Source organism: Saimiri boliviensis, chromosome 17, assembly GCF_048565385.1.
Source record: "Saimiri boliviensis isolate mSaiBol1 chromosome 17, mSaiBol1.pri, whole genome shotgun sequence".
In the NCBI taxonomy this organism is placed as follows: Eukaryota; Metazoa; Chordata; class Mammalia; order Primates; family Cebidae; genus Saimiri; species Saimiri boliviensis.
This window is the reverse complement of record NC_133465.1, coordinates 58,714,415-58,729,105: the sequence shown is the minus strand read 5'-3', so window position 1 is coordinate 58,729,105 and position 14,691 is coordinate 58,714,415. Positions and strand designations below refer to the sequence as shown.

The 14,691-nt window shown below is 39.7% G+C and overlaps 1 protein-coding gene across 5 annotated transcripts in view; it reads left to right on the top strand.

Annotated features, from left to right (window-relative positions):
- ABCA8 (ATP binding cassette subfamily A member 8) overlaps positions 1-14,691 on the top strand; it is a 98,610-nt gene that overhangs the window by 76,700 nt on the left and 7,219 nt on the right. For 3 of the 5 annotated variants that reach the window (XM_010342488.3, XM_003931788.4, XM_074388907.1), the window contains 12 exons: positions 2,147-2,317; positions 2,517-2,630; positions 4,494-4,613; positions 5,414-5,479; positions 5,923-6,014; positions 7,090-7,210; positions 7,829-7,946; positions 8,595-8,686; positions 12,340-12,500; positions 13,572-13,647; positions 13,721-13,815; positions 14,548-14,667. In XM_010342488.3, the coding sequence (XP_010340790.1) occupies positions 2,147-2,317; positions 2,517-2,630; positions 4,494-4,613; positions 5,414-5,479; positions 5,923-6,014; positions 7,090-7,210; positions 7,829-7,946; positions 8,595-8,686; positions 12,340-12,500; positions 13,572-13,647; positions 13,721-13,815; positions 14,548-14,667 (1,346 nt within the window). Of the gene's footprint in view, positions 1-2,146; positions 2,318-2,516; positions 2,631-4,493; positions 4,614-5,413; positions 5,480-5,922; positions 6,015-7,089; positions 7,211-7,828; positions 7,947-8,594; positions 8,687-9,350; positions 10,824-12,339; positions 12,533-13,571; positions 13,653-13,720; positions 13,816-14,547; positions 14,668-14,691 lie in introns of those variants that run through there. The other 2 variants (XM_074388905.1, XM_074388906.1) reach the window with 2 other exon arrangements.

The following is a 14,691-nucleotide window of genomic DNA, read 5'->3' as shown; positions in this document are numbered from 1 at the left end:
GGTACTTTTAATTTGGATGATTTAATTTATATAAAATTCTTAGAAAGGTAAAATTAATCTACAGTGACAGAAGGCAGTCTCGGGGTGTAGTGAGGGGAGGTCACTTGTAACCAATGATAAAGACTATGGACTTCAAAGTATCATGGGAAACTTCAGAGGGTGTTCCACACCTTACCTGTGATTGTGGTATGGGAACATATGCATTCATCAGACTTCATTCAACTATATATGTAATATGGGTACTTTTTCTTGTTTGAGAATTATACCTCAAAAAATTAATTAAAAAGATATTGTTGAAATAAAAGGAAATGATGTTTTTGGAAATATGAGAACTTGAAAAGATAAAGAGAGAATTTCAATATGGAACTTACAACCTATGAATTTTTATTTACGGATACTCTTTTATTAATCCAAATGAATCTAAAATGTGTCTACAAATTATCTGAGAATCTTGTTTAAAAGATGATTCTGATTCGGTAGTTCTGCAGTGGAACCAGATTTTGAGTGGCAATCACAGGCAGTGAATTTATATGATTAATCAATGCAGGCCAGCTTGCATTGGCTTTACTTAACAGGTTTCAATAAAAATGTGCTTTAGCACTCAGTTTTTGTGACTTTATGAAAAAAGTCCATGAAACCTCATTTAAGCATTTCTACTGTGTCATCTTCATCTGTTTCATTTTCTCTCTCTCTCTGTTGCCCACAAAAAGAGTGTGCAATTTATGTAATATTCCCTTTTCAGGTGGAACATGCAGGAATCTCAAGAAATTCTTTTAGTAGTGTGATGTAACTAACATAATCCAAACTTTAAAACTTCCTCCATAGGAAACATGAACACTTTCTTTGGCTTTTGTGAGGCCACAGTTTCTCCATGGTTATCCTAAGACTGTCCATTGTTTGTCTCCTTTGGAGATTCTCATTCCTCTATATAATCTCTAAATTTCTGAAATCCTGATATTGGCCCTTGGCTGTCTTCTCATCTTAGATGCCATTCTGTCTTAGGCAAGCCCATCTAGCTCTATGGCTTCAAATCCCCTCTACCGGCTGGTCACCCCCAGATCTGACTCTATCCCAGATCTATACTTGTATCTAATTTGTCCTCCAATGTTAATACAAATCCCTTCTCAGCATTTCTACTACAGGCAAAACAGATGTCTCAAGCTTCGTGCTTCCAAGCCTGAACTGAATGTATAGCTACTATAACATACTCCCCTCTTCCTACTTTCTCCATAGATAGCGGCACCATATGCTCAGTCATTTCTAAAGATCTGAAAATCATCCTTCATTCTTCTCTCACCTCCACTCATGTGTTGAGTCAATCAATTCCTTACCAATTCAACTACCTGCATAGACCTGTGTCTGATGTTGGGAGGCTCTGATGTGAATCTTCAGGTCAAATGATGTCTCAGGCAGAAACATCATTTAGCTCATCAAAGCCCATCAATAAATGAATTTAAGTATTTTTTGAAAGAAAAAATTTCACAACTATTAGAATAGTTTAATGTATAAACCTATTGATTATACTGAAAACCACAACACTTCATAAGTACTTTTAAAACATTTAATTTAATATGTTTGTTTACAGAATGACAATGTAAAATATATTTACATTTATAAATTTGTTTATACTTATATACATACACATAAATATTTGAATGAATGATAAATATATGAATGTGGACTATGGCAGAACAAAACTCCATTTCTTTTATTTCAATTGAAGGATGAAGCAATTGTGTTTGTGTGTGTGTGTGTGTGTGTGTGTGTGTGTGTGTACATATACATATGTACTTCGAATCACGGTAATGAGAAGTTAGTTGTTTAGAGGAGTAAACTGTCTTTCCCACTCACTCTTACCCCCTTGTAAGTCATAAATCACTGTTTTGTTTGCCGCAGTGTTCATGCCTTGATTATTCTAAGGTCCTCATTTACATATTTCTACGAGGTGTGTGATGAATGTCAGTGTAGTTCATTAAGGCAGCAGACTGGTTATTTACGTTTGTAACTATCCACATCCCTTAGTCCAGATTACATTTGTAGCCATAATCTAGAATTGTTACACATAAAGATTTTGCTGGAATACTTCCTTGCATAATCCACATTTTTTTAAGCAGCAAACTTTGTATCTTTGCTGTCTCCTAATTAGAACAGAGCTCGGTCCCAGCTACGGATTTCGGGACTCTTCCCTTCTGCTTACTGGTTTGGGCAGGCGCTGGTGGATGTTTCCCTGTACTTCCTGATGTTCGTTTTTATATTTTTAGTGAGCTACGTTTTAGAGTTCGAAGAAATATTTGTAACTGTAATCCATATTATTCAAGTAAGTGACAATATTCAAGTAAGTGAAAATATTCGCAATATCATTGTGTGATTTAATTTGAAATTTTGAAATATTTCCATCAATGTTTATATGGTAATAAATTAAAGAACTATAAAACCCTGGGCTATAACAGTGTTTTGGATCCTAAATGTTTTCCTTGCTTGCATTTCACTAAGCTTCACATTCCTGTTGATTTTAGATCCCATGTGCTGTGGGTTATTCTTTTTCCCTTATCTTCATGACGTATGTGATTTCGTTCATCTTTCACAAAGGGAGAAAAAACAGTGGCATTTGGTCATTTTGTTTCTATATTGTAAGTATGTTTCTTGTGGATGTATACTGTATATATTCAATATATAATTCTGAGCTAATTATTTAAATTTTTCCCTCTATAGGATGATAATATTATGGTCTAAAATATTTTACATTTGCCTCATATATGGATTCTTTTCAAAACCTGTACCTTTTTTCATGCTTTTCTTTGTTTAAAGTAGCCAGATTGTTTCTAGAACTATAAAATACCAAGCTAGAAGGAAACCGGTAAAGCATCTATATCTTCTTTTTACTGAAAAAGAAATAAGCCCCAAAACCCTCATTAACACAAGATTACAAATTCTGTTACTGACATGATTAAAACTGGAAACTACTGCACCAAACTCCCTACTGAGAATTCATTTTGTAATGCCAGCTTTCTTTTGTCTAAATTAGGAGGAAAAATGTGTATGATTTAAGAGTATGTATTCTAATCCTATGATTTCAGGATGGCAAAAATAAATTATTAATTCAATAAATGTTGACTTCAGCAGTATGTCCAAGTTAAGATTGATAATGGGAGAAAAGATATTACACAGTTTTAAACCTGAAAGAGCTCTCAAAAGATAAACAGATAAGTCATCAGCCACTTATTAAAACAGAGTCATGAGTTATTTTCCATCTTAAGAGTCTGTTGTACAACTGAATAAAGAGGTATATGACAAAACAGATAAGGGAGAGATTCATTTATGAAAATGAAAGCAGAGATTTCTTGTAAAAAGTGAAATCTGAAAAAGAGTAAGATTTTCGCTGAGAGAAGTATAAGGTGTGAATAGAAATAATGAACAGAAACCTAGAAGGGAAAAAGCTCAAGCTGATCCCAGGAACTGGTAATAATCTCTTCTAGATATGGACCAAAAAAATGGTGCAGAATGCCATGGTCCTAGTTATGGCAAAAAATAAAATTACGGCTGCCCTTAAATAATATGCTCAAGAATTTTTTCTATGGGCTATGGGATGCCGTAAAAGCTTATAGCACAGAACATAAATAGGATTAGAGATAAACTTGGAGGAAGAATATCTTGATAGCCATAAAGATGATGGTTTGGAAGACAGAGACATTAGAAGAGAAAAACCTTTCAAGAAGTCATTGCAGTGTTTTAGAAGGTAAAATGTGAGGGCTTGTAGTATATCTATCACTTTCTCTTCTCCCTGAATTTTGTATTTTAGTACTTCTGCTTAAGCCGTTCCATGTTGTTAAATGCTTTTATTTCCCACTGGTATAGTTACCAAAAGTCTCCTGTTCTTGTTGTTTTATTCCTGTTAGATATCAATTTCAATTTTATTCTTTGTTTTTTGCTTATCTACTTTTATTTTTTAAAGTTTATCTACTTTAATTAAAATATCATATATACTGGTGCTGGGTTTACATTGGGAGGCCTAGATCAGTGGATCACTTGAGCCCAGGAGTTAGAGAACAGCCTGGGCAACATGGTGAATCCCCATCTCTACTAAAAATACAGAAATGTTAGCTGGGCATGTTGGTGCGCACCTGTAGTCCCAGCTATATGAAAATCTGAGAGAGGAATATCACTTGAGCCCAGGAGTTCAAGGCTACAATAAGCCATGATCACGCTACTGAACTTCTGCCTGGGTGACAGAGCAAGATTCCATCTCAAAAAACAGAAAAAAAGAATCTATATATCGAATCCTACATTTATCAAGTAATGCCTCATTTGTGAAACCCTAGGCCAAAGGATTTGGCTGAGTCATTAAAATAAAATGTTAATGAAGATATACCGATTTCAGCTTAGTTTGTGAGGTTGGAGTTGAAATTAGTAATATCTTCAAGATGAGCCACCTTAATTTGGAACTTACATTGAAATTCAGAGTGATTAACATTTATATTTACTTTTTTTTTTAGATCACTTTATTCTCTGTGGCTGGATTTGCATTCAGTATGTATGAAATTGCAATTCCATTTATCTTCACCTTCTTAATACCACCTTCCACAATTATTGGCTGTTTGTTCTTATCTTATCATGTAAGTAATGACACAGTCTGTCCCAGTGCCCTGAAACTCATGACCAGCTGTGAAGCTTTGCCCAGTGTGGAAGGTGTACTACAACATGTTTAAAATGCATGGGGTTCGAAGATTTCCACCTCATGGAATCCAACTGATTTTCTTCCAGATAAGACAATATGTTCTAGCTGACTTGTGATGGAAAATCTGGTCCTGGTTAATATATAGGGAGGAAGGGTAAAGGGTAGTGGGAAATAGAGCAGTCCTTATACTCATCTGGGGCCTTATTCCTTCCTGGATATGCTCAGCTTCAGAAGGAAGCAAATGAAATGTTCCTGATCTTTGGGATTTCAGAGTTCTAAAGAAGCACCCAATATAAACAAAGTCCTTTTTTTCTGGCTGACTGATTCGTATACTCCTGCAAAAGGGAGGAAGTTACAGTACATGAGTGAAGAGGTATCTATGGGAAGGGGAAAGGAAGACAAAGCGCCCCAGAGAGAAACGATGGGCACAGGCAGGTGTGAAGTTCTGTGTGAGAAGAATGGAATAAACACTGTCTCTCACTGTTTGGGGAGGTTAGCATAGATCTCCAGGATTCTCTCGCCAGGTGATTGGTAATTAATAAATGCTATTGCTTCAAATAAAAGCTCATCGACCTTGGGAGGAAGGAAGACAGCCCCTTGCTATATACTTTAGAAAGGGCACTTAGGTGATATTTATGGTCAAATGTTAGTAGGGCTGTTTAGGGCCAATTCACATATATGTGGACAAAATTCAGGAAACAAAAAACTTCTGTTTAACAATTGTCTTTTCTTTTGCAGTTCTTCTTATCTCCTTTCTTTGGTGGAGAGCCAAAGAATGTACAGGCAGTTCTGGTATTACTAATTGTAAGAACACAGTCCTCTTTAAAAATTATTGCTTTTTACTAAATTTAATAATTTTTATTCCTGTACACACTGTGAAAATTTTTTTATTAAGTTAGAGACATAGGTTTCTATAGCTCAAGGAGATATAATGCTTGTAAAATCTGGAAGAGTTATTTTTATGAAGATCAACTGACTAGAAAATGTGCCTCCCAAATTTTAAGGACACAACTCTTAGAGGAGATGAGAAAGTAATGATGTCACATAACTATAGTTGTTTCCAATGTTTCTATTAAAAAAATTGAAAATGAACTTGGCAGTTTTAGAATTTGGTAGATAGGTTATTAGAAATTTGTAATTATTTTACTGAATGTATTTTTGTAGAAGTTCAATTATTTATAGTGCATCTCTGACATTAAACAATTATCTTTTTATGTTTCTAACTATGCATCTCTCTTTATTCCTAGCCTTTCCTTCATTTTATCATTTTTCTTTTTACACTTCGATGTCTGGAATGGAAGTTTGGAAAGAAATTAATGAGAAAGGATCCTTTTTTTAGGTTGGAAAAATCAAATCAGATTTTTTTTTTGTTGGTTAATATCATAACTTTTTTATGCATAAATCAAATCATTAACAAAGAGGTGCCACGTGCTAGGATAGGCTGGAGTAGGAACCATGTGCCCATACAAATAATACAGATCCAGATACCTAAACCCAAGAAGACTATGATCTAGTGGAAGAAATAGACCTAAAACATGGAGTATTAAGGCTCTATCTGACACTACGTACAGTGAAGCACTGAGGAAAGTTCCCTGTGGCCAGCCCCATCTAACAAACAGTGTATTGCCAGTTGAAGAAACGCTGTTCATCCAAGAGGAAGGAACAGAGTGGTCCACTGGCCAGGGACACGAATAGCTGTGTTCTTTCCTGGTAACAAGCATGCCAGTCATTGGATCACAGACTGGTTCAGTTATTAATGGGACTTAAAAGCTGAAACTGGTTTGGGCACCATACAAAGAAGGAACCATAAGCATCTTACTCCCTCTGGGTCTCCCATACCACATAAATTTCATCTTTTGCTATTATAGAAAGTTGGATGGGAGACTGCCAAGATGAAAGCAGACCTTCAGGAAATCTTCCGAGATCAGTATGGAGGAGGCACATGGGGAAGAGAGACTAGAATAAGTACATCCTGGATATGATCAGACTTAGAATGGAGAGGAAAAGTAAATATGTCACATATTCCAAAGAAATGGTCAGGCTTAATGAGAGATCAAGCATCTAACTTGTATGTCGTTAGAAACTCCTCATTACAAATATCCTGTCCCATTTTCCTCATGAAAACATAAGATGTCAACATTTTGGTGTCAAAGCTAGGATTCCCAGAAAAAGTACTTTATTGAGTTATCATATAAGAATCCTTTGTCAGCTATTAGTTATTTCAAGTTATTATTGATATTAATAAAAACATATTTGTATAGATAAGGAAGTTGTAAGGGGATGGGAGTTGTGAAGGGAGATTATGATCGTTTGTTAATTGCTCATACTACTCAAAAATGAGCTTTAAAGAGTGCAACTTTTTGTACAAAGATGAAAGCCAGAAATCAATTATTAATGGATGGTTTGGACCCTAGAATTTATCCAAGAAGCAGTGATGTGTGTCAAAATCCAGAAGAACCAGAAGGGGAAGATGAAGATGTTCAGATGGAAAGAGTGAGAACAGCAAATGCCTTGAATTCTACTAATTTTGATGAGGTAAAATGTAACACAAATGTTTTTTATTAGTCAATCGACTAGCCTAATTCTCAAATAATCTTGAGTTTCTCTATTCCTTACAAATGATCATTATTTTAGTAGGTAGTTGCCATTTTTGCAACTAAATGAGCAGATTAAAAGTCAAGTTAATTCTTTTGTTGTTCTTAGAATAAATTAAAAATAGAGTGCAATAGAAATTATTAAAGCCAAGAAAGAATTTCAGAAACTGAGCTAAGCAACAAGTATCATTGCTTGATGGAGAAAGTGCACAGTACAAATTCAGGGTCAAGTCCAGCCCACAGCATTTGTTTCATCATTTGAGGATAATCAGTGCTTCTCTAAATCTCATTGCCCCTGTTTATTCTGAAAGGACAGGCAAGCTGTATAAAATAATGTGCTCCTGAAAAAAACTGCCTTTGTAGGAGAGGAAATGATAGTCTCTCCTCTCCAAAACCAGGTGTTAGGATAGGGGCATGGCCGAGGAGCATGTCACCAAATAGAAGTTCTTCTCCGAGGCATGGCTTGGGCAACAAAGGGTCCAACCAATGGGAAGATGAAACTTTGTATCAAAGTTAGTGGAGAGAATTAAGGTCTGTCACAACTTCTTGTCATTTACAGAAGCCAGTCATCATTGCCAGCTGTCTACGCAAGGAGTATGCAGGGAAGAGGAAAGGCTGTTTTTCCAAGATGAAGAAAAAGATAGCCACAAGAAATGTCTCCTTCTGCGTTAGAAAAGGTTGGCCATGGGGCTCTTTCACTGCAGGCTCAGAGCCCTCCTTAGAGCTTCCTGGCTCCTAATGAGCATTATTCTGGACACCACCTCTTGGTTCACATGCAGACGCAGAGGAGAGTGACAATGACAGCTTCCCTTACATGTTCATTTCTAACTTAAATTAATTCACCCACAAAGAGGAGCCTAGTCAAATCTACAATGAAACCACAAGCTCTCTAATAAGATGAGCTTCTGAAATCATAAGATTTCTATTAAATGAACACAGTTGATTTCCTAATGTTCATTGCTTTTCACAAAAGGACTGACAGGTTGTGCCAGCACACTCTGAAGGCGAGGCCAGCAAGTGTTAGATGACCTCAGTTTGTGCCATTATTGCACCAAGGTTAGAATCACAGGAGACAGAATCTGACTCACTTGGCTTCCAAGAGTGGTTTTGCCACTTCCCATCATGTGACTTTGCAAAGTAACCTCATCATTGAGAGATTCTGCCCCAACTACATAAGAAGAGAGTACAATAACACCTTCTCAGGGTAGTTGTGATTATTAAATGACAACTAACAGCAAATGCTTGTCACATAGACTTCAACTATGTTTTACTCTTAATGTTACCATTAAAATAGATTAATATTAAGTATAATCATTTTTTTTCAGGTGAAGTTTTAGGACTATTAGGACATAATGGAGCTGGCAAAAGCACGTCCATTAAGGTGATAACTGGAGACACAAAACCAACTGCTGGACAGGTAGGTGAATTAGGTGCAAAATATGTTATCTAATGGTGAAATAGATTTATAAGATTTGATGACCTTAAAAACAACAAATGTCACTTAAGAATTAGATAACTGAAGTGATTAATGAAATACGCAGGAGAATAAGTTCACAAATTATCACTTAAAGGCAAACAAAAGTTAAGTCTGAAAGGGTGTTGCCAAATCCTAAAGGTGTTACTTTTCCAGTCACAACTTCTGTAGCTGGTGGCACCTTTGCTTAAGTTTTGCTCAGACCCACTGGACTCATTCTGCCCACTTGGTTCAGGAGGATGCTGGTTCATGTTACCAGCCCAGATCCCAAGCCTACCAAGGGCAAGCCAGATGCAGAGCAGTGATGGGTGTATGAGCAAGCATGGGGTCTGGCTGCTGCACACAGCCAGGCATGCTGCTTGTGGTGGGGCAGGCAGCTCCAGGCACTGGCACAGGCACCAGCTCCATGTAAAGCTGTGGCTGGGCCAGGCATACTGCAAGCAGCCTTCACTGCAGGCACCAAAAAACATAGTGGCATCCAGAAGCTTGGAGATGACAGGAAGCACAGAGCCCTAAAGAGGGTGTCACAGTCCTGGCTCAGGGACTCCCTAAGTCTGGGCTCCCTGTGGCAAGCAGGGAGCATGTTTCAGCTCTGTTCGTGTTACAGCTCTTTCAGTTCCACCATTCAGCATATCCTGAGCTCTTGTCCAACATCCAGGAAGAATGAGGCATGTGGACAACTGGAGATGAGGAGCTTCACTGAGTGACAGAACAGCTCTGAGGAGACCCAAAGTGGGTAGCTCCTATTTACAGGCAGGCCATCCCAATTACTATCCAGCTCTCAGCTGAGAGGAGATCCAAAGTGGGTAGCTCCTTTCTGCAGCTGGTAGTCCCTACATCTGTGTGAGTCTGGCTGAGTCCAGGTTTCTTATGGGCTCAGAAGGGAGGAAGTGCGGGCTGATTGGTCCATGGGTGGCCATGGGCGGACCTGGAAAAAGCACCATAAGTTCTCATTCTGGACCACAGACTCCACCTGGAACTGGCACCCTGGCACCCAGGCTTCAGGCCATCCCTGGCCTGAAGATGGGGTTTCACCAAGGACCCACTCCTTTCTATCCAGGAACCTGTCTGCTTCCAGCCATCAACATGCCATCCATGGCACCCAGGCTGTTTGTGCTGAGGGGCACCTGCAGGCCTGTGCCAAGCTCCCATTAGCACCCCCCTGGCCTCTTTCCTATGCTTGTCAGGGCTCAAAGTCCAGAGGGGGCTGAGGCAGCAGGAGGCATGTCAGTGCCACCCTGAGTGCTCACACACCTGGCAGGGTCATGACAGTGCCTGGGCTTGGCCACAACTTTGCTCCAAAATTGGAGCATGCACCAGCCCCCCAGGAGCACAGGGATGCCCCAGTTCAGTAAAGGGCAGGGCTCCTGCCTGTTTCTGGCCTCCACCAGCTCCCCAGAGTGCACAGCCCCAGCCATACCTCCACTGCTACAGCCAGCATCTTCACTGTGGCCACTCCACACAGGCTGCCACTGCCATCAAGGGATAATTATTAAAGGCATTAAGATGCCTCCCTTGCTGCAGCCAGTATCTTTGCTGTGGTGGATGCAGACAGGCTGTGGCCACCATCAAGGAGTAATTCTTATTATATTATTATTATTTTTTAAATTGTACTTTAGATTCTGGGGTACATGTGCAGATCATGCAAGATTGTTGCATAGGTACACGCATAGCAATGTGGTTTACTGCTTTCAAGGAGTAATTATTAAAGGCATTGAAAGACAATGTTCAGCATCAGAGCTGAAATCAATGTCAGAATTCATACAAATCCTATTTGTGCTGCCATCGGTCATGTGGATTTGCATTTTTAGTGAGCACTGTCTTTCCAGTATGTAATATTTAATATTTAGTAAAACTTTTTAAAAAAAATCTGTATTAGACAGTTGTCCTTCACAAAGTGCTTAGCCATTGGAACACACATTTTTGTGCAAATGCAACTATTTCTTGGCAGTATTTTCAAGAAATAGCTCAAAAATGAGATACGAAGAGGTGAAATTGACTTTAATTATACTTGCAATTTAGTTGTATAAGGTTGCTAGGCAAAGGTTTTACAAAGGTGACTAGGTTGCTCTGTTAGATAAACCTGAGCTCTTTTTCTAAAAGCTTTTAGAAAAAGAGCTCAGGTTTATCTAACAGAGCAACATCATGGCATAAAGATAAAACATTTTCTCCCAAATTCCATGGCAGAAGATAGAAAACCTACCCCAAAACCTAAAATGCAATTTAAAAAAAAAAAAAAAAAAAAAACCTTAAGAACTCTTTTACAAAGAATGTCCAGGGAAAGTGCAGAGCAGAATATAAGGCACAGGTCTGTGAAACTGTACCATGGGAAAGGGGCTAGTAGTCAAGCCAAGAAAGGAAAAGACAGCTTGGAATGCTATTGACAAATATCGCACTAAAGAAAGAAGAGAAAATGGATATTCACAATCCCTCTGTAGCCACGGTGAGAGCAAATGTTCATGAAGATGCCTCTCTGCTGGTGGCTTGGCCAACTCTAACTTACTTCTTAATTTCAATCATGGACACCGTCCAACTCAATCACCACCTGGACCCTAAATCAGTATTTTATTTCTCATTAAGCATGGGAGGAAAGGAGATAACTGCTCACTGAAACATTGGAATGAAATCTTTTAAAAGGTAAGTCTGATTTGAAGTAGAAAGCCAGCTATTTGAGTGTCACAAAATGAGCTTAATTGGATCAGCCAGTGTGAGTTTTTCTTTTAACCTATACATTCTCCTGATTAAATACTTTCAGCAACCTCTTCCTGCTCTATGGGTGGAAGGACACATCCCTCCTTATCTTGAAGGCACCTGCAGGAGCTGACCTTCCCATCCCTCCGGCTACATTTTTGTCCTCTGCATCAAGTTTCCACATCAAGCTTCATCCCCACACAGGGCTTTGGTCTCGCTCTTTTCTCTGCCCCAAATTCCTTGCCTCTTGCCCTTTTTCCATGACTAGCACCTTCTCCTTTTCTGTAGAAATGGCCCCTCAGCAGACAGGCTCTTTGTAATTACCCTACCTACTGTCACTTCCCCAGTTATTCTCTACCCAAGCCTCTTGAATATCCACAACAGCACCACTTTTGATCTGCCTTTACTTTGTGTATTCATTTATTTACTTGCTTATTGCCTGATTCATTTATTCAGTAGAATGAAAACGCCAAATAACAGAGGCACTGGTTATTCCACCTTCCACCGTACCCACAGGCAACACAGCACTTGTTACATAGGCGGTATTTGGATTAACAAAAGATGTCGATCCATGAGTGAAGTTAAATACTAATTCAATCAGTATGCTTCATTTTGACAGTAATTTAAAGAATGCATATCAACTGTTGGCCAGATGGACAGGCACCACATTTATGGGATATTGGATTCTTCAGCTGAGATTGGATTGCTGGCTGTGCACACACTCATTTTCATGTGTTTACTTTCTGATAACCCTTTCTCCACCGCAAAATGATTACAGATTATTCAACCCACTGAGGTCCTAGAGTTTTTCTAGTATTTCTGGGTTCATGAAGAGAAAGAGGTCATGGAAATACTCAAAGAAGTAGTGCAGAAGGTAGGTTCTCAGAGGGAACTTTCATCTGCAGGTGCTACTGAAAGGGAGTGCCGAAGGGGATGCCCTGGGGTTCCTGGGGTACTGCCCTCAGGAGAACGCACTGTGGCCCAGCCTGACAGTGAGGCAGCACCTGGAGGTGTACGCCGCCGTGAAAGGGCTGAGGAAAGAGGATGCCGAGGTTGCCATCACACGGTACACAGAGGAGCCACAAGGGAGGGTGGAGGGTAAGGTCGGCAGTGACGAACCTCAGAGGAAATTCAGGATGGGAGACGCTAAATACCAACCCAGGTCACACTGGGTAGATTTACAACTAGAAACTTCTTCTGGATTTCAAAATGTTAATTTTCTTTCTCCTATTAAACAAGAAAATTTTACAAGACTGGGTGCAGTGGCTCATGCCTCTAATCCCAGCACTTTGGGAGGCCAAGGCAGACGGATCACTTGAGCTCGTAAATTTGAGACCAGCCTAGGCAACTTGGCGAAATGCCATCTCTAAAACAAAAAAATAGAAAAATACAAAAATTAGCCAGGCATGGTGGTAGTGCACACCTGGGGTCCCAGCTACTTAGGAGACGGAAGTGGGAGGATGACTTCAACCAAGAGGCAGAGACTGCAGTGAGCCAAGATTGAACCACTGCACTCCAGCCTGGGGGATAGAATCAGGCCTTGTCTCTAATAATAATAATAAAATTAAAAATTGAAAGTATTCATTGGTAAAATATATCAAATATGTTAAAATTTATTTATTTGTCTATTTATTGAGATGGAATTTCACACTTGTCACTGGAGTGCAATGGCATGATCTTGGCTCATGGCAACCTCTGCCTCCCAGGTTCAAGTGATTCTCCTGCCTCAGCCTCTGAGTAGCTGGGATTACAGGCATGAGCCACCACATCCAGCTAATTTTGTATTTTTAGTAGAGATGAGGTTTCTCCATGTTGGTCAGGCTGATCTCAAACTCCTAACCTCAGGTGACCCACCCACTTCGGCCTCCCAAAGTGCTGGGAGCCACCACACCCAGCCAACTAAAATTTAGACTGTCATAGAACAACTATTTAGATATCATGACATGTCCTTCCATTTCCTCAAAAGGCAACATTATCTTTTGTGTGGGAGCAAGTCAGCCAGTAATATTACCCCTCCTCCCCACCACCGCCACCACCACATGTATTTCCAGAACTGTATTTCTGAGCTCTGCTCCTCCACCCTTGCTTGGCCTTCCTCCTTGTCAAGAAGACTGTACGGCTCTACTGTTTCCTTCAGGTTAGTGGATGCACTCAAGCTGCAGGACCAGCTGAAGGCCCCGGTGAAGACTTTATCAGAGGGAATAAAGAGAAAGGTATGGGCAGGGCTTGGTGTTGCTCTGCAAATGCCATAGATGGGAACCAGACGGACTGTTCCTCCCGTTGCAGCTGTGCTTCGTGCTGAGCATCCTGGGGAACCCGTCAGTGGTGCTTCTGGATGAGCCGTCGACCGGGATGGACCCCGAGGGACAGCAGCAAATGTGGTGAGGAATATTACCATGTTCAGGGCCAGCATGAATGACTTGCATGGAGTTTGTGAACCATTTTCCTTCTGTAAAAATTGTCCCTTAAACTCTTGTGGAGGAAAAAAAAAAACACAAACTATCAATGTCACTTGTAAAACCAATACTTTGCAAAAAAATTTTTAAAAATCCCTGATAATAAAACCATTTCCCATTGAAGAATTACCATTGTCAGGGCCTGTAGGTCTCACTCTTGAGTTTCATTAAGTGCTCAGTTGATCTTTTAGGTGCATTTCTGGAGAGATCACTGAAACAGTCACTTAGTGTTCAGTACTTAGCATGAGAACAGTAGTTCTCATTAAGGTGTAAATGTGGTTGTCATTGTGTGAATTTACTGTGCATTTATTTTCTTTTCACTAAGTTGTGAGTTGCTGTTGCTAAATTTTATGTCATTCTGTTCCCCTTTAACAGACTTCTCATAAACAAGCCTCTCTTGCTTAGCGCTTCTATTTGAATACAGTCCTGTACTGAATGTTGTGTTCTGTAAACACCCCTTTTGGATGTACGATTCCAGTTTAACAGCTCTCGCCTAGCTTGCCCTTCCTTATCCTCCTTGCCATACTAAGAGCCCTCTTTGGCTTAATCTCTTTTTGCTAATTATTCCCATGCATGCCAGTTAAAAATTCTTTTCTTTATCACTTTCTGATTAATTAGAAGATTTCCTAAATTGCAAATAATCTCTTGACAATATAGGCAGGCCATCCGGGCCACCTTTAGAAACACGGAAAGGGGTGCCCTCCTGACCACCCACTACATGGCAGAGGCTGAGGCCGTGTGTGACCGAGTGGCCATCATGGTGTCTGGGAGGTTGAGGTGAGTGCCTGTCCTGGACACACT